We start from the raw sequence: 24,730 nt of genomic DNA, 5'->3' as shown, positions 1-24,730 counted from the left end.
GGGTTTGTCATATATAGCTTTTATTATGTTGAGGTATGTTCCTTCTATTCCTGCTTTCTGGAGAGTTTTTATCATAAATGGATGTTGAATTTTGTCAAAGGCCTTCTCTGCATCTATTGAGATAATCATATGGCTTTTATTTTTCAATTTGTTAATGTGGTGAATTACATTGATTGATTTGCAGATATTGAAGAATCCTTGCATCCCTGGGATAAAGCCCACTTGGTCATGGTGTATGATCTTTTTAATGTGTTGTTGGATTCTGATTGCTAGAATTTTGTTGAGGATTTTTGCATCTATGTTCATCAGTGATATTGGCCTGTAGTTTTCTTTTTTTGTGGCATCTTTGTGAGGTTTTGGTATTAGGGTGATAGTGGCCTCATAGAATGAGTTTGGAAGTTTACCTTCCTCTGCAATTTTCTGGAATAGTTTGAGTAGGATAGGTGTTAGCTCTTCTCGAAATTTTTGGTAGAATTCAGCTGTGAAGCCGTCTGGACCTGGGCTTTTGTTTGCTGGAAAATTTCTGATGACAGTTTCAATTTCCGTGCTTGTGATGGGTCTGTTAAGATTTTCTATTTCTTCCTGGTTCAGTTTTGGAAAGTTGTACTTTTCTAAGAATTTGTCCATTTCTTCCACGTTGTCCATTTTATTGGCATATAACTGCTGATAGTAGTTTCTTATGATCCTTTGTATTTCCGTGTTGTCTGTTGTGATCTCTCCATTTTCATTTCTAATTTTATGGATTTGATTTTTCTCTCTTTGCTTCTTGATGAGTCTGGCTAATGGTTTGTCAATTTTATTTATCCTTTCAAAGAACCAGCTTTTGGCTTTGTTGGTTTTTGCTATGGTCTCTTTTGTTTCTTTTGCATTTATTTCTGCCCTAATTTTTAAGATTTCTTTCCTTCTACTAACTCTGGGATTCTCCAATTCTTCCTTTTCTAGTTGCTTTAGTTGTAGAGTTAGGTTATTTATTTGACTTTTTTCTTGTTTCTTGAGGTATGCCTGTATTGCTATGAACTTTCCTCTTAGCATTGCGTTTATAGTGTCCCACAGGTTTTGGGTTGTTGTGTTTTCATTTTCATTAGTTTCTATGCATATTTTGATTTCTTTTTTGATTTCTTCTGTGATTTGTTGGTTATTCAGAAGTGTGTTGTTCAGCCTCCATATGTTGGAATTTTTAGTAGTTTTTCTCCTGTAATTGAGATCTAATCTTAATGCATTATGGTCAGAAAAGATGCTTGGAATGATTTCGATTTTTTTGAATTTATCAAGTTTAGATTTATGGCCCAGGATGTGATCTATCCTGGAGAAGGTTCCATGAGCACTTGAAAAAAAGGTGAAATTCATTGTTTTGGGGTGAAATGTCCTATAGATATCAATTAGGTCTAACTGATCTAATGTATCATTTAAAGTTTGCGTTTCTTTGTTAATTTTCTGTTTAGTTGATCTGTCCATAGGTGTGAGTGGGGTATTAAAGTCTCCCACTATTATTGTGTTATTATTGATTTCCCCTTTCATACTTGTTAGCATTTGTCTTACATATTGTGGTGCTCCTATATTGGGTGCATATATATTTATAATTGTTATATCTTCTTCTTGGATTGATCCTTTGATCATTATGTAGTGGCCTTCTTTGTCTCTTTTCACAGCCTTTGTTTTAAAGTCTATTTTATCGGATATGAGTATTGCCACTCCTGCTTTCTTTTGGTCTCTATTTGCGTGGTATATCTTTTTCCAGCCCTTCACTTTCAGTCTGTATGTGTCCCTTGTTTTGAGGTGGGTCTCTTGTAAGCAGCATATAGAGGGGTCTTGTTTTTGTATCCATTCAGCCAGTCTTTGCCTTTTGGTTGGGGTGTTCAACCCATTTACGTTTAAGGTAATTATTGATAAGTATGATCCCGTTACCATTTACTTTATTGTTTTGGGTTCGGGTTTATACACCCTTTTTGTGTTTCCTGTCTAGAGAATATCCTTTAGAAATTGTTGGAGAGCTGGTTTGGTGGTGCTGAATTCTCTCAGCTTTTGCTTGTCTGTAAAGCTTTTGATTTCTCCTTCGTATTTGAATGAGATCCTTGCTGGGTACAGTAATCTGGGCTGTAGGTAATTTTCTTTCATCACTTTAAGTATGTCTTGCCATTCCCTCCTGGCCTGAAGAGTTTCTATTGAAAGATCAGCTGTTATCCTTATGGGAATCCCCTTGTGTGTTATTTGTTGTTTTTCCCTTGCTGCTTTTAATATTTATTCTTTGTGTTTGATCTTTGTTAATTTGATTAATATGTGTCTTGGGGTGTTTTGCCTTGGGTTTATCCTATTTGGAACTCTCTGTGTTTCTTGGACCTGGGTGATTATTTCCTTCCCCATTTTAGGGAAGTTTTCAACTATTATCTCCTCAAGGATTTTCTCATGGTCTTTCTTTTTGTCTTCTTCTTCTGGGACTCCTATAATTCGAATGTTGGAGCATTTCATATTGTCCTGGAGGTCTCTGAGGTTGTCCTCATTTCTTTTAATTCGTTTTTCTTTTTTCCTTTCTGATTCATTTATTTCTACCATTCTATCTTCTATTTCACTAATCCTATCTTCTGCCTCCATTATTCTACTATTTGTTGCCTCCAGAGTGTTTCTGATCTCATTTATTGCATTATTCATTATATATTGACTCTTTTTTATTTCTTCTAGGTCCTTGTTAAACTTTTCTTGCATCTTCTCAATCCTTGTCTCTAGGCTATTTATCTGTGATTCCATTTTGATTTCAAGATTTTGGATCATTTTCACTATCAATATTCGGAATTCTTTCTCAGGTAGATTCCCTATCTCTTCCTCTTTTGTTTGGTTTGGTGGGCATTTCTCCTGTTCCTTTACCTGCTGAGTATTCCTCTGTCTCTTCATCTTGGTTATATTGCTGCGTTTGGGGTGGCCTTTTTATATTCTGATAATTTGTGGAGTTCTCTTTATTATGGAGCTTCCTCACTGTGGGTGGGGTTGTATCAGTGGTTTGTCAAGGTTTCCTGGTTAGGAAGGCTTGTGTTGGAGTTCTGGTGGGTGGAGCTGGGTTTCTTCTCTCTGGAGTGCAGTGGAGTGACCAGTAATGGGTTATGAGACATCAAAGGTTTTGGAATAACTTTGAGCTGCCTGTATATTGAAGCTCAGGGGAGTGTTCCTGTGTTGCTCGAGAATTTGAGTGGTATGTCTTGTTCTGGAACTTGTTGGCCCTTGGGTGGAGCTTGGTTTCAGTGTAGGTATGGAGGCATTTGATGAGCTCCCATTGCTTAATGTTCCCTGAATTCAAGAGTTCTCTAATGTTTTCAGGCTTTGGACTTAAGCTTCCTGCTTCTGGTTTTCAGTTTTATTTTTACAGTAGCCTCTAGACTTCTCCATCTATACAGCACTAATGATAAAACATCTAGGTTAAAGATGAAAAGTTTCTCCACATTGAGGGACACTCAGAGAGGTTCACTGAGTTACAAGGAGAAGAGAAGATGGAGGGGGTAGTTAGAGGTGACTGGAATGAGATGGGGTGAGATGAAAAGAGGAGAGAGCAAGCTAGCCAGTAGTCGCTTCCTTATGTGCGCTCTATAGTCTGGACCGCTCAGAGGTATTTATGGAGTTATACGGGGAAGAGGAGATGGAGGAAGTAGACAGAGGTGACCAGGAGGATAAGAAAGAGGAATGAGAAGGAGAGAGACAAATCCTGCCAGTAACCAGTTCCTTAGGTGTTCTCCACCGTCTGGAACACACAGAGATTCACAGAGTTGGATAGAGAAGAGATGGGGGAGGGAAGAGACAGAGGCCACCTGGTGGAGAAAAAGGAGAGTCCAAAGGAGGAGAGAGTGGTCAAGCCAGTAATCTCGCTCTCAGGTAAAATTGGGTAGTGAAGTTTGGGTTTTTAAATGTACAAAATTGACAACAAAAATCAAAGAGCAAAGATTAAAAATCTAGAGTAGAGGTTGGATTTTCAAAAATACAATATTAAAGAAAAGAAGCAGAAGGAAAAAGGAAGAAAGGAAAAAAAGAGAGAAAAACAAAAACAAAAACAAGAATTATTTAAAAAAAACCAAACAAACAAGAAAACACACCAACAACCACCCAAAGACTATATATGGTGTTTGCCTTAAAAAAAAAAGAGTCTTTTTTTTAAAATAGTAATAGTAAGTTATAGAAATAAAAATTAGAAGAGAAATAAAAGACTTAACAATTAAAAAAAAGTTAGAAAAAAAAAAGGAATGATTTTAAAAATAGTAAAAATATATCTGGCTCTTCTCTGATGTTGTGGGCAGTGTGGGGTCACTTCCAAGGCGGTTCCCTCCGTTTAACTTCTTCTGTTTGCTGGTTTTTTAGCCTCACTAGTTCAGTCGCGCTGTGGGGAGGTGGGATGCTGCAAACAAATAGCACTGTCATGTGCACACAGTGTCTCAGCCCTCTTGATCTGTCCCTGCTCGCGGCGCACAAACCGCTTGGGCTCTACGATGCTCAGCTGGGAACCGTCTGAGGCCAGCCCTAGGCTGCGTGCACTTCCCCGGTCTAAGCCGCTCAGGTTCAGCACTCAGGTAGCCCTCAGAGGCACAGATTCGGTTGGGACTGCGTTTTGTGCCCTTCCCAGGTCTGAGTAGCTCAGGAGTTTGGCGAGCGCGATCTCTGCGACTTGTCGCCTTTTCTGCCTCTGCTGCTCAGTTTTCTGGGTGGACCGCTGGCGCCCCTTGTGAGGCAGATGGTGACTGTCCAGCAACCCCAGAAGTCTTAGCAAAGAAGCCTGCTTGCAGTTAGGTAAGTAAGGTCCCTCTGGGTCTGCAATTGCCCCTTTCCAGTCCTTACTGCTCTGGCTGCCTGTCCCCGGCGGGGGATGGTCTGCAGCCGGCTTTTTCCATTCCGTCCTTTGTTCTGTGCTCAGTCCTGGCGGTGTCTTATGTTCGAGCTTTTTGTGCGGTAGCTATCCCACAGTCTGGTTTGCTAGCCCAAGTTAGATTGTTCTGGTTGCTCATGGGGCATTCCTGCCCAATTCTTACAAATCTCTGCAGCCCGTGCCTCCCGCGCTTCCCTGCCCTGCCCCCACTTGCTTGTGGCGGATGCAGGCGTCTGTGCTGCTTTTCTGCTGGGGGAGTTACTGTTGGGCTTGTAATCTGTTGGTTTTAATTATTTATTTATTTTCCCCTTCCTGTTATGTTGCCCTCTGTGTTTCCAAGGCTCGCCACAGACTCGGCAGGGAGAGTGTTTCCTGGTGTTTGGAAACCTCTCTTCTTAAAATTCCCTTTCCGGGACGGGCTTCCCTTCCCGGGACAGAGCTCCCTCCCCACCTCCTTTGTCTCCTTTTTCGTCTTTTATATTTTTTCCTACCTGTTTTTGAAGACAATGGTCTGCTTTTCTGGTTGCCTGATGTCCTCTGCCAGCCTACAGAAGTTGTTTTGTGGAGTTTGCTCAGTGTTGAAATGTTCTTTTGAGGAATTTGTGAGGGAGAAAGTGGTCTTCCCGTCCTATTCCTCCGCCATCTTTGATTCTCCTATGGTGTGAATTATAATTCATTTTTGTTCTCTATGAATATTCAACTACCCTAGCACCCTTTGTTGAAAATCCATCTTTTCTTCGTGGCATTTCAGGATCACCTTTGTCATATGTACCAATATATGAGTATGTGTATAGCTGTGTGGGCTTCCCTGGTAGCTCAGCCGGTAGAGAATCTGCCTGCATGCAGAAGACCCCGCTTCGATTACTGGAGAAGGGATAGGCTACCCACTCCAGTGTTCATGGGCTCTCTGGTGGGTTAGACAGTGAAAAACCTGCCTGCAATGTGGAAGACCTAGACTCAATCCCTGGGTTGTGAAGTTCCCCTGGAGGAGTGCATGGCAACCCCCACCAATATTCTTGCCTAGAGAATCCCCATGGACAGAAGAGCCTGGCAGACTACAGTCCACGGAGCTGCAAAGAGTCAGACACAACTGCCTGACTAAACACAGCACAGTAGCACATAGCTGTATATTCAGATCTTTGTGTGAGAAATTTATGTTTCTTTTGCATAAATCCCTAAGAGTGGAATTGCAGGGCCAAGGGTATATTTAACTACAGGAGAAACTGACAAACTATTTCCTAAACGGTTCTATATTATGCAATACTGCCTGTAACGTATGAGAGTTCTAACATCCTCACTACCACTAGGAATTGCCATTTATCTGAATTTTGGCCATTGTAGTGGGTTTGTTGTCCTATATCATTGTGGTTTTCATTTCCATTAATCTAACGACTAATGACATTGAGTGTCTTTATATACACTAATTTGCTATATATCTTCCTTTGGTGAGATATCTGTTTAAATTTTTCACATTTTTTTTTCAAATAATTGGATTGCTTGTCTTTTGTATATGTTCTGGATTCAAGTCTTTATCAGAAATACATTTTGAGAATATTTTCTGCCAGTCTGAAGCCTGTCTTTCTATTTTGAATTTCCTTTGTGTTCAGTTCAGCTCATTTCAGTCACTCAGTTGTGTCCTACTCTTAGTGACCCCATGGGCTGCAACATGTCAGGCTTCCCTGTCCATCCCCAAATACCGCAGCTTACTCAAATGCATGTCCATTGAGTTGGTGGTTCCATCCAACTATCTCATCCTCTGTCATCCCTTTCTCCTCCCACCTTCAATCTTTCCCAACATCAGGGTCTTTTCCGATGAGTCAGTTCTTTGCATCAGGTGGCCAAAGTATTGGAGTTTCACCTTCAACATCAGTCCTTCCCTTTTTTTGTGTTAATATGTGATATTTGTTTTTCTCTTTCTGTCTTAGTTCACTCTGTATGACAGTCTGTAAGTCCATCCATGTCTCCTCATATGGAACAATTTTGTTCCATTTTATGGCTGATTAATATTCCATTGTATATAAGTACCAAATCTTTATCTACTCCTCTCTTGATGGACATTTACTACTATGTATAAAAAAGATAACTAATGAGAACATACTGTAGAGCATAAGGAACTCAGCTCAGTGCTCTATGGTGACCTAAATGGGGAGGAAATCCAAAAACAGAGGGGTGTACGTGTGCATATGGTTGATTCATTTTCCTGTATAGCAGAAAATAACACAGCATTGTAAAGCAACTATAGTCCAATAAAATTTTTTTCAAAAGGGTTTGTTTTGAAGAACAGATGCATTATGTACTGAAATGCATAGAAGTATATATACAATTATTATAATAAATTACATTAGGAAAAGAAAACTATAAATTACCATATAAAGTGAAGTTCATTTATGGAAATATGTATACCTATGGCTGATTCATGTTGATGTAAGGTAAAAACCATCACAATATTGTAAAGTAATTACCCTCTAATTTAAATAAATTAATTTAAAAAACCATCTTAGAAGGATAAATAAATAGTGGATGGGTGAAGTACTTTGACTCTCTCCTTTGTTTTTATGTCTATGTTGTTGTATTTGGATTCCCATCATAAAGCAGAATTAATTTTAAAAGCATCAAATCAAAAAGGAATTCCCACTTGGGAGAAAAAAATCCATCCCTATATCCAAGCTATGACCTAACTAGAGGAAACATTAAGCCATGGGGAAGGGGCAGTAAGGAGATCTTTCCACATCTCCTTTGGGCTCACACCCACAGGGCATCACCCTGATGTTCTTCCTCAGGACAGTGTTTCCTCAATATCGGCCCTTAGGATCACATGCCTCAGAATTCCCTGGCCCTGGAGCTCATGAATGAGCATCACTGGAGGTGGAGCTGGGATCTTCATCGTTAACAAGCTCCCAAGGGGTTCTGGGGAATGTTGAAGTTTAGGGACCACTGCCTGGGAGCATCTTTCCTGAAGGGAGTATAAAGAAAACTGAGTAATTAATAGATGTTTAATGCATGTCTCTAGCCAAGAACTTGGTGCCCAGTCCCTGTGGTCCCCTCCCTGGTGGGCAGAGCATAGTCTTAATATTTCCAATTCTGAAACTGTGGATTGAGGAGTCTGCTTATTTCGCCCTGATGCTGGTGAGAGGTTTGGGACCACAGAAAGTAAGTGAAAGTGAAGTGAAGTCACTCAGTCATGTCCGACTCTGCGACCCCATAGACTGAAGCCTACGAGGCTCCTCCGTCCATGGGATTTTCCAGGCAATAGTACTGGAGTGGGTTGCCATTTCCTTCTCCAGGGGATCTTCCCAACCCAGGGCTCGAACCTGGGTCTCCGGCATTGTAGACAGACGCTTTACCATCTGAGCCACCAGGGAAGTCCCTGGTGAGAGGTTCGGGAACACAGATGTGGTGGCTAATCTGGTCTTGGAGTATCCTATCGAGAAGCTGAAGCCATTTTGTCTGACTCTCTGTGACCCCACTGGCTGTAGCCACCAGGCTTTTCTGTCCATAGAATTCTCCAGGCAAGAATACTGGAGTGGGTTGCCATTGCCTTCTCCAGGGGATCTTCCCAACCCAGAAATTGAACCTGGGTCTCCCCCATTGGATTGCAGGCAGGTTCTTTACCATCTGAGCCACCAGGGAAGGCCCAGAGAAGCTGAGAAACCAGTCCTTATTCCCTGCAACTAGATCACTTGAGCATAAATTTCAGAGTAGAACTTAGTCTCTTTCAACCAAAAGCAAGTGTGTGTGTGTGTGTGTGTGTGTGTGTGTGTGTGTGTGTGTGTGTACAGGTGGTCATCACCTCTTTGTGCTCTTGGCTTATGTCATTTCTTATTATAAGTTTCTAAAGATGGTGGTGGAGGAAAAGACATATCATGGTTTATCTCTTTGACACCTATTGACAACAGCATTTTTTACTATGAATTGTGGAAGTTCAAGGGGTCATGGGAACTTGTTGGATCAGGAGGAGACTGGAGAATGAAAAATACAAGTACTAGGAAAAAATATGCAACTGCCAGTAATAAGTTTGCTTCGTAAAGCAGTGATATTGCAAGACTGAGCTCTAAGGCACTCTGAGTTCAACCAGCAGATAAGCTTCTTTTTCCTTCAATCTTTATACATAATGGAAACTTTGACTATTTTTGATCCACTTTCCTTTGAGAATTTGTTGAAACTTCCTCACTATACTTACTAAAGGATTTTCAAATTTCAAAAGTTCAATTGTCACAACCTAAAGTTCAAACCTTATGACTGTTCTTAAAGGTAGAGAAACAAAATAGAAATGAGGTAGATTTTAATTTAACATCCCTCTGCTATGCTAGGGATTCATTTTGATCTGCCTGATTGTTAGTTTCTGCTTCTTTAACTGTCGTTTCTCCCCCAGCAGACAAGAGAGGAGCATGAGGAAGGAGAACCAGAGCAGCGTGTCCGAGTTCCTCCTCCTGGGGCTCCCCATCCGGCCAGAGCAGCAGGGCATGTTCTTTGCCCTGTTCCTGGGCGTGTACCTGACCACAGTTCTGGGCAACCTACTCATCATCCTGCTCATCAGGCTGGACCCTCGTCTCCACACCCCCATGTACTTCTTCCTCAGCCACTTGGCCCTCACTGATATCTCCTTTTCATCTGTCACTGTCCCTAAAATGCTGATAAACATGCAGACTCAGGATCAATCCATCCCCTATGCAGGATGCATAACACAGATGTATTTTTTCATATTTTTTACCGATTTGGACAATTTCCTGCTCACCTCAATGGCCTATGATCGGTATGTGGCCATCTGCCACCCTCTCCACTACAGCACCGTCATGGGACAGGGGCTGTGCACCTTACTAGTAACTGTGTCCTGGATTCTCTCCTGTGCCAATGCCCTGTGTCACACCCTCCTCCTGACCCAGCTGTCCTTTTGTGCTGACCACAGCATCCCCCATTTCTTCTGTGACCTTGATGCCCTGCTGAAGCTCTCCTGCTCAGACACATCCCTCAATGAGCTGGCCATTTTCACAGTAGGAGTGGCTGTCATCGTCCTCCCATTAGTATGCATCCTGATCTCTTACGGACACATTGGGGCCACCATCCTGAAGGTCCCCTCCACCAAGGGGATCTGCAAAGCATTGTCCACATGTGGCTCCCACCTCTCTGTGGTGTCTCTGTATTATGGAACAATTATTGGACTGTATTTTTTCCCCTCATCCAACACCTCCAGGGACAAGAGCACCGTTGCCTCTGTGATGTACACAGTGGTCACTCCTCTGCTGAACCCTTTCATTTATAGCCTAAGGAACAGGGACATGAAGGGGGCCCTGGAGAGACTCTTGCACAGGGCAAAACTCTTATCTCAATGACATTTGCTCATCTTATAACAGACACATGTGTTAACAGAATCCCAGATCCTGGCATGGAATAAATTCTCAGTTAATATTTTATAACTTGGATTGCATCCTATGACAGTTATTGTCTACTTCCTTACAATTCATTAGTATAAATTGTTAACTTTGAGTTGATATTCTTGATTATAAATTTTGTGTATTAAACTGAGAAATTGCACAGCTGGCAGTATTTATGTTTCTCCTCTCATTTACATATTTTATTTAATTTTGTTTTTTATATATTTTTCTTTTTTTTCAGATTTTATTTTATTTTATTTTTTTTACTTTACATGGAGGATAATTGCTTTAGAATGTAGTGTCGGTTCTGATGTACAGCAACATGAATCAGCTGTAAGTATACATGTATTTCCTCCCTCTTGAGTCTGCCTCCCACCACCAGCCTTCTCACCCATCTAGGTCATCACAGAACACTGAGCTAAGTTCCCTGTGTTATATAGCTGCTTCCCACTAGTTGTCTATGTTACACACGGTAGTGTATATGTGTCAATCCTTCTCCCAATTTGTGCCACCCTCTCCTTTCCTGGTGTGTCCATAGGTCTGTTCTCTGCATCTGTTAGCATCTCTATTCCTGACCTAGAAATAGGTTCATCAGTACTGTTTTCCAGATTCCATATATATGCATTAACATACGATATTTTTTTTCTCTGTCTGACTTACTTCACTCTATATGACAGTCTGTAGGTCAGTCTATGTCTCAGAAAATGGCATAACTTGATCCAGTTTTTTGGATGTGTAATATTCCATTGTATATATCTGCCACATCTTCATACCTCAAATCCTCTCCTCCCCTCTCCCCATGTCCATAAATCTGTTCTCCATGTCTGTTTCTCCACTGCTGCCCTACAAATAAATTATTTGGTACCATCTTTCTAGATTCCATATATATGCATTAGTATGTGATATTTATCTTTCTCTTTATGACTTACTTCACTCTGTATAATGCACTCTAGGTTCATCCACCTCATTAGAACTGACTCAAATGTGTTTCTTTTTATGGCTGAGTAATATTCCATTACTGGCTGAGAGGAGCAACCCCATGTCCAAGGAGCAGTGGCTGCATGGGCAAGGAGGGCTGAGAGGAGCTACTCCACATCGAAGGTCAGGAGGGGTGGCAGTGAGGAGATACCCCTCATCCAAGGTAAGGAGCAGCAGCTGCGCTTTGCTGGAGCAGCCGTGAAGAGATACCCCATGTCCAAGGTAAGAGAAACCCAAGTAAGATGTAGGTGTTGCGAGAGGGCATCAGAGGGCAGAGACACTGAAACCAAAATCGCAAAAAACTAGCCAATATGATCACATGGACCACAGCCTTGTCTAACTCAAAAAACTAAGCCATGCTGTGTGGGGGCCATCTAAGATGGGAGGGTCATGATGGAGAGGTCTGACAGAATGTGGTCCACTGGAGAAGGGAATGGCAAACCACTTCAATATTCTTGCCTTGAGAACCCCATGAACAGTATGAAAAGTTAAAATGATAGGCTACTGAAAGGGGAACTCCCTGGGTCGGTAGGTGCCCAATATGCTACTGGAGATCAGTGGAGAAATAACTCCAGAAGACATAAGTAAGTGGGTGGTGTTATTAACATGTAAGAATCACAAGGTTCTAAATTTAAGTAATGTCTGGTTGAAGGAAAATGACAAGACTTGTCATAATATGGAAAATATTGTTCATTTATAATAAAATTTGATGGAGTTTTAGTAATGTGTTTAAACTAAAAAAAAAAAAAAAAGAATGAAGGGATGGAGCCATAGCAAAAACAATACCCAGTTATGGATGTGACTGGTGATAGAAGCAAGGTCCGATGCTGTAAAGAGCAATATTTATTGCATAGGAACCTGGAATGTTAGGTCCATGAATCAAGACAAATTGGAAGTGGTCAAACAGGAGATGGCAAGAGTGAACATTGACACTTTAGGAATCAACAAACTAAAAGGGACTGGAATGAGTGAATTTAACTCAGATCATCATCATATCTACTACTGCCGGCAGAAATCCCTCAGAAGAAATGGAGTAGCCATCATGGTCAACAAAAGAGTTTGAAACGCAGTACTTGGATGCAATCTCTAAAACGACAGAGTGGTCTCTGTTCGTTCCAGGGCAAACCATTCAATATCAAGGTAATCCAAGCCTATGCCCCAACCAGTAACACTGAAGAAGCTGAAGTTGAACGGTTCTTAATTAGACCTACAAGACTTTTTAGAACTAACACCCAAAAAAGATGTTCTTTTCATTATAGGGGACTGGAATGCAAAAGAAGGAAGTCAAGAAACACCTGGAGTAACAGGCAAATTTGGCCTTGGAGTATGTAATGAAGCAGGGCAAAGGCTAATAGAGTTTTGTCAAGAGAACGCACTGGTCATAAAAAACACTCTATTCCAACAACACAAGAGAAGACTCTACATGTGGACATCACCAGGTGGTTAACACCAAAATCAGATTGATTATATTCTTTGCAGCCAAAGATGGAGAAGCTCTATACAGTCAGCAAAAACAAGACCGAGAGCTGACTGTGGCTCAGATCAGAACTCCTTATCACCAAATTCAGACTTAAACTGAAGAAAGTGGAGAAAACTGCTAGACCATTCGGGTATGACCTAAATAAAATCCCTTATGATTATACAGTGGAAGTGAGAAATAAATTTAAGGGACTAGATCTGATAGACAGAGTGCCTGATGAACTATGGACAGAAGTTCGTGACATTGTACAGGAGACAAGGATCAAGACCATCCCCATGGAAAAGAAATGCAAAAAAGCAAAATGACTGCCTGGGGAGGCCTTACAAATATCCATGAAAAGAAGAGAAGCAAAAAGCAAAGGAGAAAAGGAAAGATATAAGCATCTGAATGCAGAGTTCCAGAGAATAGCAAGGAGACATAAGAAAGCCTTCTTCAGTGATCAATCCAAAGAAATAGAGGCAAACAACAGAATGGGAAAGACTAGAGATCTCTTCAAGAAAATTAGAGATACCAAGGGAACATTTCATGCAAAGATGGGCTCGATAAAGGACAGAAATGGTATGGACCTAACCAAAGCAGAAGATATTAAGAAGAGGTGCCAAGAATACACAGAAGTGAAGTGAAGTGAAGTTGCTCAGTCGTGTCCAACTCTTTGTGACCCATAGACTGTAGTGTACCAGGCTCCTCTGTCCATGGGATTTTCCAGGCAACAGTACTGGAGTGGATTGCCATTTCCTTCTCCAGGGGATCTTCCCAATCCAGGGCTCGAACCCAGGTCTCCTGCATTGTAGACAGACGCTTTACCATCTGAGCCACCAGGGAAGTCACAGAAGAACTATGCAAAAAAGAGCTTCACGACCCAGATAATCATGATGGTGTGATCACTAATCTAGAGCCAGACATCCTGGAATGTGAAGTCAAGTGGGCCTTAGAAAGCATCATTAGGAACAAAGCTAGTGGAGGTGATGGAATTCCAGTTGAGTTATTTCAAATCCTGAAAGATGATGCTGTGAAAGTGCTGCACTCAATATGCCAGCACATTTGGAAAACTCAGCAGTGGCCACAGGACTGGAAAAGGTCAGTTTTCATTCCAATCCCAAAGAAAAGCAATGCCAAAGAATACTCAAACTACCGCACAATTGCACTCATCTCACACGCTAGTAAAGTAATGCTCAAAATTCTGCAAGCCAGGCTTCAGCAATACGTGAACCGTGAACTTCCAGATGTTCAAGCTGGTTTTAGAAAAGGCAGAGGAACCAGAGATCAAATTGCCAACATCCACTGGATCATCAAAAAAGCAAGAGAGCTCCAGAAAAACATCTATTTCTGCTTTATTGACTATGCCAAAGCCTTTGACTGTGTGGATCACAATAAACTGTGGAAAATTCTGAAAGAGATGGGAATACCAGACCACCTGACCTGCTTCTTGAGAAACCTGTATGCAGGTCAGGAAGCAACAGTGAGAACTGGACATGGAACAACAGACTGGTTCCAAATAGGAAAAGGAGTGCATCATGGCTGTATATTGTCACCCTGCTTATTTAACTTCTATGCAGAGTACATCATGAGAAACACTGGACTGGAAGAAACACAAGCTGGAATCAAGATTGCTGGGAGAAATCTCAATAACCTCAGATATGCAGATGACACCACCCTTATGGCAGAAAGTGAAGAGGAGCTAAAAAGCCTCTTGATGAAAGTGAAAGAGGAGGGTGAAAAAAGCTCCAATACTTTGGTCACCGGATGTGAACAGCTAGCTCACTGGAAAAGACCCTGATGCTGAGAAAGACTGAAGGCAGAAGGAGAAGAGTGAGACAAGGGTAAGATGTCTCAATAGCATCACTGATGCAATGGACATGAACTCTGGAAAACTCCAGGAGATAGTGAGAGACAGGGAGGCCTGACATGCTGCAGTCCACGGGGTCACGAAGAGTCAAACATGACTGGGCAACTGAACGACAACAACAGTAAACGTCTATGACAGAGGAATAGATAAAAATGTGGCACATAATTGTTAGTGGGAATGTAAATTGATACAGCCACTATGGAAGATGGTATGGAGATTCCTTAAAAAACTAGGAATAAAACCACCACATGACCCAGCAATCCCACTCCTAGGCATATACCCAAGGGAAACCAAAATTGAAAAAGACATATGTACCCCCAGTGTTCACTGCAGCACTATTTACAATAGCTAGAACATGGAAGCACCCTAGATGTCCATCAACAGATGAATGGACAAAGAAGATGTGGTACATATACACAATGGAATATTCAGTTCAGTTCAGCTCAGTTGCTCAGTCATGTCTGACTCTTTGCAAACCCATGAATCACAGCATGCCAGGCTCCCCTGTCCATCACCAACTCCCGGAGTTCACTCAAACTTATGTCCATCGAGTCGGTGATGCCATCCAGCCATCTCATCCTCTGTCGTCCCCTTCTCCTCCTGCCCCCAATCCCTCCCAGCATCAGAGTCTTTTCCAATGAGTCAACTCTTCTCATGAGGTGGCCAAAGTACTGGAGTTTCAGCTTCTGCATCAGTCCTTCCAATGAACACCCAGGACTGATCTCCTTTAGAATGGACTGGTTGCAATCCAAGGGACTCTCAAGAGTCTTCTCCAACACCACAGTTCAAAAGCATCAATTCTTTACCCTCAGCTTTCTTCACAGTCCAACTCTCACATCCATACATGACTACTGGAAAAACCATAACCTTGACTAGACAGACCTTTGTTGGCAAGGTAGTATCTCTGCTTTTCAATATGCTATCTAGGTTGGTCATAACTTTCCTTCCAAGGAATAAGCGTCTTTTAATTTCATGGCTGCAGTCACCATCTGCAGTGATTTTGGAGCCCCCCCCCCAATAAAGTCTGACATGGTTTCCACTGTTTCCCCATCTATTTGTCATGAAGTGATGGGTCCAGATGCCATGATTTTAGTTTTCTGAATATCGAGTGTTAAGCCAACTTTTTCACTCTCCTCTTTCACTTTCTTCAAGAGGCTTTTTAGTTCCTATTCACTTTTTGCCATAAGGGTGATGTCATCTGCATATCTGAGGTTATTGATATTTCTCCAGGCAATCTTGATCTCAGTTTTTTTTAATATTTAGATTTCATCTGGTTTTTCACTCTCCTCCTTCACCTTCATCAAGAGGTTCTTTTTGTTCCTTTTTGTTTTCTGCCATTAGAGCAGTATCATCCTCCTATCTGAAATTGTTGATGTTTCTCCCACCAAGCTTGATTCTAGCATCTAACTCATCCAGCCGGCACTTCTCATGGTGTGCTCAGCCCATAAGTTAAATAAACAGGGTGACAATAAGCAACCTTGTCTTACTCCTTTCCTTGCAAACCACCAGACATTTGTTCTCATCTCCCATGCTAGTAAGATTATTCTCAAAAACCTGCATGCTAGGCTTCAGCATTACATGAACTGAGAACTTCCAGATGTCCATGCTGGGTTTAGAAAAGGCAGAAGAACCAGAGATCAAAAAACAAAAAAAGCAACCAGACATTTAGTACTATGTATTATAAAGATAAACAATGAGAACTTACTGTACAGCAGAGGGAACTCTTCTCAGTGCTCCGTGGTGACCTAAATGGAAAGGAAACCCACCACAGAGCGTTGAGAAGAGTTCCCCGTGCTGTACAGTTCCCTGTGCTAAACTGTTATATTTAAACGGGGAGGGAGGAGGGAGGAGGGGTTCAGGATGGGGAACAGTGTATACCTGTGGCGGATTCATGTTGATGTATGGCAAAACCAATACAATATTGTAAAGTAATTAACCTCCAATTAAAATAAATAAATTTATATTAAAAAAGAAAAACAAGGTTGGACATATTAAAAGATGATAAAATAAAATATAGTAGTGTTACATTAAATTTTTGTATTTTAATACATAGCAGTATTGTGTGTTGGGAGAAGGCGATGGCACCCTACTCCAGTGTTCTTGCCTGGAAAATCCCATGGACAGAAGAGCCTGGTGTGCTGCCGTCTATGGGGTCACACAGAGTCGGAGACAACTGAAGTGACTTAGCAGCAGCAGCAGCATCAGTAATGTGTTGCTGCTGCTAAGTCGCTTCAGTCATGTCCGACTCTGTGAGACCCCATAGATGGCAGCCCACCAGGCTCCCCCATCCCTGGGACTCTCCAGGCAAGAACAGTGGAGTGGGTTGCCATTTCCTTCTCCAATGCATGAAAGTGAAAGTGAAGTCGCTCAGTCATGTCTGACTCTTCACGACCCCATGGACTGCAGCCTACCAGGTTCCTCTGCCCATGGGATTTTCCAGGCAAGAGTCCTGGAGTGGGTTGCCATTGCCTTCTCCAAGTATGGTGTTAAATACTACCATATATTAAATAGAATAGCAAGTAGAGATAAGAAAGCCTTCCTAAGTAAACAATGCAAAGAAATAGAGGAAAACTACAGAATGGGAAAGACTAGAGATCTCTTCAAGAAAATTAGAAATACCAATGGAACATGTCACGCCAAGATGGGCACAATAAAGAACACAAATGGTATGGACTTCACTGAAGAAGAAGATATTCAGAAGAGATGACAAGAATACACAAGAGAACTATACCAAAAAATCTGAATAACCCAGATAACCATGATGATGTGGTCACTTACCTAGAGCCAGACATCTTGGAGTGCAAAGTCAAGTGGGTCTTAGGAAGCATCACTACAAACAAAGCTAGTGGAGGTGATGGAATTCCAGCTGAGTTATTTCAAATCCTAAAAGATGATGCTGTTAAAGTGCTGAGCTCCATATACCAGCAAATTTGGAAAACTCAGCAATGGCCATAGGAATGGAAAATGTCCGTTTTCATTCCAGTTCCAAAGAAGGGCAATGTCAAAGAATTTTCAAACAACTGCACAGTTGCACTCATTTCACATGCTAGAAAAGTAATTCTCAAGATTCTCCAAGCTAGACTGGTTCAACAGTATGTAAAACAAGAACTTAAAAATGTTCAAACTGGATTTAGAAACTGCAGAGGAACCAGAGATCACATTGCCAACATCTGTTCAAGCATAGAAAAAGCAAGAGAATTCCAGAAAAATATCTACTTCTGCTTCATTCCCTGGTGGCTCAGAGAGTAAAACATCTGCCTGCAATGTGGAAGACCCGGGTTTGATCCCTGGGTCAGGAAGATGCCCTGGAAAAGGAAATGGCAACCCACTCCAATATTCTTGCTTGGAGAATCCCATGGATATAGGAACTTGATAGGCTACAGTCCACAGGGTCTCATAGAGTTGTACATGTCTGAGCGACTTCACTTTCTTTCTACTTTCTTTTCTGTTTCTTTGACTGCACTAAGGCCTTTGACTGTGTGGATCACAACAAGCTTTGGAAAATTCTTCAAGAGATGGGAATACCAGACCACCTGACCTGCCTCCTGAGAAACCTGAATGCAGGTCAAGAGGTAACATTTAGAACTGGACATGGAACAATGGACTGGCTCCAAACTGGTAAAGGAGTACCTCAAGGCTGTTTATTGTCACCCTGCTTATTTAACTTCTATGCAGAGTACATCATGAGAAATGCCAGTATGGATGAAGCACAAGCTGGAATCAACATTGCCAAGAGGAATATCAATAACCTCAGATATGCAGATGACACCACCCTTATGGTAGAAAACCAAGAGGAACTAAGGAGCTTCTTAATGAAGGTGAAAAAGGAAAGTGAAAAAGCTGACTTAAAATTCAACATGCAAAAAGCTAAGATCATGGCATTCGGTCCCGCCACTACATGGCAAACAGATGGGAAAACAATGGAAATCAAAACAGACTTTATTTTCTTGGGCTCAAAAATCACTGCAGGTGGTGATTGCAGCCAGGAAATTAAAAGACCCTTACTCCTTGGAAGAAAAGCTATGACCAGCCTAGACAGCATATTAAAAAGCAGAGACATTACTTTGCCAACAAAGATCCGTCCAAAGCTATGGTTTTTCCAGTAGTCATACATGGATGTGAGAGTTGGACCATAAAGAAAGCTGAGCCAAAGAATTGACACTTTTGAACTGTGGTGTTGGAGAAGACTCTTGAGAGTCCCTTAGACTGCAAGGAGATCCAACCAGTCCATCCTAAAGGAAATCAATCCTGAATAATCATTGGAAGGACTGATACTGAAGCTCCAATACTTTGGCCACCTAATATGAAGAGTTGACTCATTGGAAAAGACCTTGATGCTGGGAAAGATTGAAGGCAGAGAATGGAACAACAGAGGATGAGATGGTTGGATGGCATCATTGACTCAGTGGACATGAGTTTGAGCAAACACTGGGAGATGGTAAGGGACAGGGAAGCCTAGCATGCTGCAGTCCATCCGGTCGCAAAGAGTTGGACATGACTGATCAACTGAACAACAACAGAATTGTATACGTATGGCTAATTCACTTTTCTCAAGAGCAGAAACTAATAAACATTGTAATTATACTCCAATAAAAATTTTTAAAGAAGAGTTTCTTTTGAATTGCAGATGCATTTTATTATTACGAAGTCAAGATTATGTTTTTTTTTTAAGAGTTCATGACTTCTGTGTCTTATCTAAGGAAATGTTGCCTACACCATGGTTTTATACTTACAGGTTTTACACAATTGCTCTGTTTCAAGTTATGTTTTGCATGTGGTGCAGCCAAAAGTCCATGTTCACTTAAGACATATTGATACTGAATCATGCTGACATCATTTTCTGAAACAATATCGTTGCCACGTGAAATTGCCGTGGTGCATTCATAAACTATTAACTAACCTTGTGTGTATTGACTGATTTCAAAATTATTCACTGTTCTATTGATCTATATTCCGATTCTCACGTCAATATTATTATTTTCTTTGCTATGGATTATAAAAGTTTTGAAATTAGGTAAAGTAAGTCTGGCAGTTTTTTTCTCATTTGAAATTATTATGGTTTCCCTTTCATGTCTGTGTAAAATTAAGAAGTATCTTCAAAAAGTAGGCTGCTAATGTTTTTGGCTTTGATGGCATTGACCCTGTAGGTCAAATGGGGGAGAGAACCAGCTCTATGATAATATTGAATTATCCAGTCTGTGTGCAAGGTATATCTCTATTTTCATCTTCTTTATTTCACCATAAATATTTTGTGCTTTTTAATGTACTAGTATTGCAGGTATTTTGGTAAATTCATCCATATGTATTTTTCAGTTTTTATACTGTTATAAATAGTGTATTAAAAGTTTTCAATTCTCCATGCTAGGATATAAAGTACCATTGATTTTTGGGTTTTGTTCATCAGCTTTGTAATCCTGCTATCTTGCAAAATCACTTAATGCAAACCGATTTGGAGGGAGATTCTTTTTTGTTTTCTTTTCCCTCTTTTTCTGCCTTATTAAAGATAAGTTTATTTCTTACTTGTTCATTTTATCTCTATTATTATCTTATTAGGTATATGTCTTTTTTAGCATTGGTTTTTATCCCAGTCCTTCTATGGTGTCATTTTGTGTGTGTGCTGGTGCTATGCAAAATGTAAGATCTTTACCAACTTTATACATAAACGTAAGACTAAACAATGTGTAACCAGCATCTGGAGTGACATTTAAGTCTGTGGTATGTCCCCAGCTCTAGTCTGTTTGGGTGTAAAGAAGGAAATCAAAATTTTGGAAGGAGTTTGATATTTGATACATGTATAGAATATTACAATAGCAAATTACTTTACTGTTTATTTATTTCATTCTATAAGCTCTGACTTAAGCAATCGCTTAGGTGAATGAAGACAGTCTGGCTTTATTACCTCTCTTTTCACAGAGTTCAATTTAACCTTCCATTCTTCATGTATTTTTCCTGGACATTTCAAAGTTAGGTTCTTCTCTTTTCAAAGGAGCATGAAGTTCCTCACAGGCATGGGGGAATCATGATAATGGAGCCTGTAAAACTGGAAGCTTTGGAGATGTGAAAGTAACCGTGATCAGACAACTGACACAGAGATTTCAAGGCATTGTATAATCTTTAGTAAGGTTTAACTTTATTAAAGAATTCAAGATTTTTATTAAAGAATCACTGAGTTAATTCAGAAATTTTGTTGTTGTTTAGTCATTAAGTTGTGTCCAACTCTTTGTGACTCCATGGACTGCAGCATGCCAGGTTTCGCTGTCCTTCTCCACCTCCTACAGTTGCTCAAACTCTTCCCTGGTAGCTCAGCTGGTAAAGAACCTGCCTGCAATGCAGGAGACACCCGTTCAACTCCTAGGTCAGGAAGAGCCACTGGAGAAGGGATAGGATACCCACTCCAGTGTTCTTGCACTTCCCTGGTGGCTCAGATGGTGAAAAATTTGCCTGTAATGCAGGGCACTTGGGTCAATACCTGGGTTGGGAAGATCCCCTGGAGAAGGCAATGGCTACCCACTCTAGTATTCTTGCCTGGAGAATTCCATGGACAGAGGAACCTGGCGGGCTATAGTCCATGGGGTCACAAAGAGTTGGACATGACTGAGGGCTTTCACTTGCTTTCACTTTTCATGTCCATTGAGTTGGTGATGCCATCCAACCATCTAATGCTCTGTCACCCGTTTCACTTCCTGCCCTCAATCTTTCCCAGCATCAGTGTCTTTTGCAATGAGTTGGTTCATCAGAACTATTCAGCAAGAGTGCAGCTAAAATTTTTAAATTTTAAGTAGATTGACATGTTGATGTTATATGTATTCTTTATATTTATATGCATAGAAGTAGATATGCAAATATTATTGCAATATATTCTTATAGGAAAAGAAAGCTATAAAATACCATATAAAATAAATCCCATTTATGTAAATATAAAATTTCTTGAATAAAATCCACTTTAGAAGGATAAATGTATAATGGAAGGGTGAAGTTCTTTGATGTACTTCTTTCCATTCATATCTATGTTATTGTATTTGGGTTTCCATCATGAAGAAGAATTAATTTGAAAAGCAGAAAATCAAAAGGGAATTTCCACTTGGAAAATAAATCCCTGCTCACATACCAGGCTATGACTTAATTCAGGGTAACATTAAGGGAAGGGTAAGAAGGTCTTTTACATCTTTTGGGGGGACTCATATCCACAGGGCATCACCATGATGTTCTTCCTAAGGACAATGTTTCCTCAAAATCTGCCCTTAGGACCATGTGCATCAGAATTCCCTGGCTGCAGAGTTCAAGAAAGAGCATCACTGGAGGTGGGGCTGGGATCTGCAACTTTAACAAGCTCCCTAGGGGATTCTGTGGCACATCAAAGTTTAGGAACGACTGCCCGAGGGCATCTGTCTTGGAGAGAGTAAGAAGAAAACTGAGCAATTAATCTTTGTTTAATGCATGTCTCTAACCAGGAGTTTGGGGTCTGTTCCCTTGAGTCTTCTCCCTGTTGGGCAGATGATAGTGTTCACACTCCATTCTGAACTTGGAGATGAACTCCTTGGAGATGAACTCCAAGGCTCATGGATTTTTTTCTCTCTGATGCTGGTAAGAGGTTCAGGACCACAGAATTGGCTACATATGATCTCCAGGTGTCCTACGGAGAAACTGAGAAACCTGTCCTTACTCTCAGCAGCCAAATCACATTAGCATAAAGTTCAGAGCGTAGCTGGTTTCCTTTCCCTATAGCAGGTGTGTATTTGTGTGTGTGTGTGTGTGTATGTATGTATGTACACAAGCGGTCTTATTTATGTCAGTTCTCATGCTAGTACCTAAAGACAAGGGGAGAAGGCATATCATGGCTTATCACTTTGACTCTTGATGACAACTCTTTTTATTATGGGTGTGCCTATTCATGAGGTCAGGAGAGTTTGTTGGATCAAGAGAAGATTAGATAATGATAAATATGAGTACTAGTAAAAAAAATATGTGACTGACAGTAATATTTTTACTTTGTAAAGCAGTGATATTGCAAGGCTGAGATATACGACCCTCAGAGTTCAGTCAAGAGATATGATTCTTTTCTCTTCAGCCTTTATACATAATTTAAACTTTGGCAATGTATTTTTGATCCACTTCCCTGTGAGAATTTGTTGTTGAAAATTCCTCCCTATACTTTACTTAGGAAAGGATTTTAAAGTCAGATTTCAGAAAAATCATTATGTCACAATCTGAAAGTCAAACCATAGGGTTGTTCTTAAATGTACAGAAACAGAATAGAAATGAGGGAGATTTTAACTTACTATCTATCCCTCTACTAAGATGCTGTGACATTTTCTCTTTGTTGAAAAGACACAGCTGCAAATTATGACTTAGAGATGGCCCCTCTCCTAGATGATGGAAAAATGCCACTGAGCCAGTTTCTGTTCTGTATCAAACCTCTTCTTGGTTGGTAAATTCCCTGTTTTACATGGTAACGCCATACATTTAAGGGTTCTGCAGGGACATGGCAATGCAGGCAGACACTGACATTCACCAGCAGAACGGACTCATTATTTTCTGCCTCTGTAGTGAAAATGTGCTACTTTACCATCCTTTTGTTCACAGCAGACAGGAGAGGAGCATGAAGAGGGAGGAAAATAGCAGCGTGTCTGAATTCCTCCTCCTGGGACTCCCCATCTGGCCAGAGCAACAGGGCATGTTCTTTGCCCTGTTCCTGGGCATGTACCTGACCACGGTTCTGGGCAACCTGCTCATCATCCTGCTCATCAGGCTGGACGCTCGCCTCCACACCCCCATGTACTTCTTCCTCAGCCACTTGGCCCTCACTGACGTCTCCTTTTCCTCTGTCACCATCCCTAAAATGCTGATAAACATGCAGATTCAGGATCAATCCATCCCCTATGCAGGCTGCGTAACACAGATGTATTTCTTCCTCTTTTTTACTGATCTGGATGATTTCCTGCTCACCTCAATGGCCTATGATCGGTATGTGGCCATCTGCCACCCTCTCCACTACAGCACCGTCATGGGACAGGCGCTGTGCACCTTACTAGTAACTGTGTCCTGGATTCTCTCCTGTGCCAATGCCCTGTGTCACACCCTCCTTCTGACCCAGCTGTCATTTTGTGCTGACCACAGCATCCCCCATTTCTTCTGTGACCTTGATGCCCTGCTGAAGCTCTCCTGCTCAGACACATCCCTCAATGAGCTGGCCATTTTCACAGCAGGAGTGGTCGTCATCATCCTTCCATTAATATGTATCCTGACCTCTTATGGATGCATTGGGGCCACCATCCTGAAGGTCCCCTCCACCAAGGGGATCTGCAAAGCGTTGTCCACATGTGGCTCCCACCTCTCTGTAGTGTCTTTTTATTATGGAGCAATTATTGGACTGTATTTTTTCCCCTCATCCAGCACCTCCAGGGACAAGAGCACCGTTGCCTCTGTGATGTACACAGTGGTCACTCCACTGCTGAATCCCTTCATTTATAGCCTAAGGAACAGGGACATGAAGGGGGCCCTGGAGAGACTCTTGCACAGGGCAAAAGTCTTGTCTCAATGACGTTTGCTCATCTTTGTAAAAGACATGTATGTTCACAAAACCTCAGATCTTATATCCCTAGATTTGATCCCAGCATGGAATAAATACTCAGTAAATGTTTGATAGTTGAATTGCCTTCTTTTACAAGTATTGTCTATTTCCTAACAGTTCATTAGCATAAATTTGGAATTTTGAGTTTAGGTTCTTGATTTTTGATCTTGTCTATTAGGCTGAGAATTTATATAGCTCTTAGTACTTATGTCTCTCCTCTCATTTCCTGGGAATTTATTTCTTTTTTAAAATGCATTTAATTATTCATTTATTTTTAACTGGAGGATAATTGCTTTACAATATTTTGTTGGTTTTGCTATACAGCAACATGAATAAGCTCTAAGTATATATATATTCTCTCTCTCTTCATCCTCCCTCCAACCCTCCCCATGCTTTGCAGCCCTCTAGGTCATCACAGAGTACCACACTGAGTTTCCTGTGCTATGGAGCAGTTTCTCATTAGCAATCTAATTTACACATGGTAGTGTATGTATGTCAATGGTACTCTCTCAGTTTTTCCCACCCTCTCCTTCCCCCTGAGCAAACTCTGTGAAGGACAGGGGAGAATGGTGTGCTGCAGTCCACAGGCTTGCAAACAGTCAGACAAGACTTAGCAACTGTAACAACAACTACTCCTCCAACAGTG

General features: G+C 41.1%; 1 protein-coding gene across 1 annotated transcript; it reads left to right on the top strand.

The window, feature by feature from the left end:
* Nucleotides 1-9,225: 9,225 nt before the first annotated feature.
* Nucleotides 9,226-24,054, top strand: LOC128056469 (olfactory receptor 1J4-like). Its single transcript, XM_052649240.1, has 2 exons — nucleotides 9,226-9,722; nucleotides 23,112-24,054. Exons 1-2 carry the CDS (start codon nucleotides 9,226-9,228, stop codon nucleotides 24,052-24,054), a joined length of 1,440 nt encoding a protein of 479 aa, XP_052505200.1.
* Nucleotides 24,055-24,730: the final 676 nt, after the last annotated feature.

This window comes from Budorcas taxicolor, chromosome 11, assembly GCF_023091745.1.
Source record: "Budorcas taxicolor isolate Tak-1 chromosome 11, Takin1.1, whole genome shotgun sequence".
NCBI classification, from domain to species: domain Eukaryota; kingdom Metazoa; phylum Chordata; class Mammalia; order Artiodactyla; family Bovidae; genus Budorcas; species Budorcas taxicolor.
This window is presented reverse-complemented; position numbering and strand designations above follow the sequence as displayed.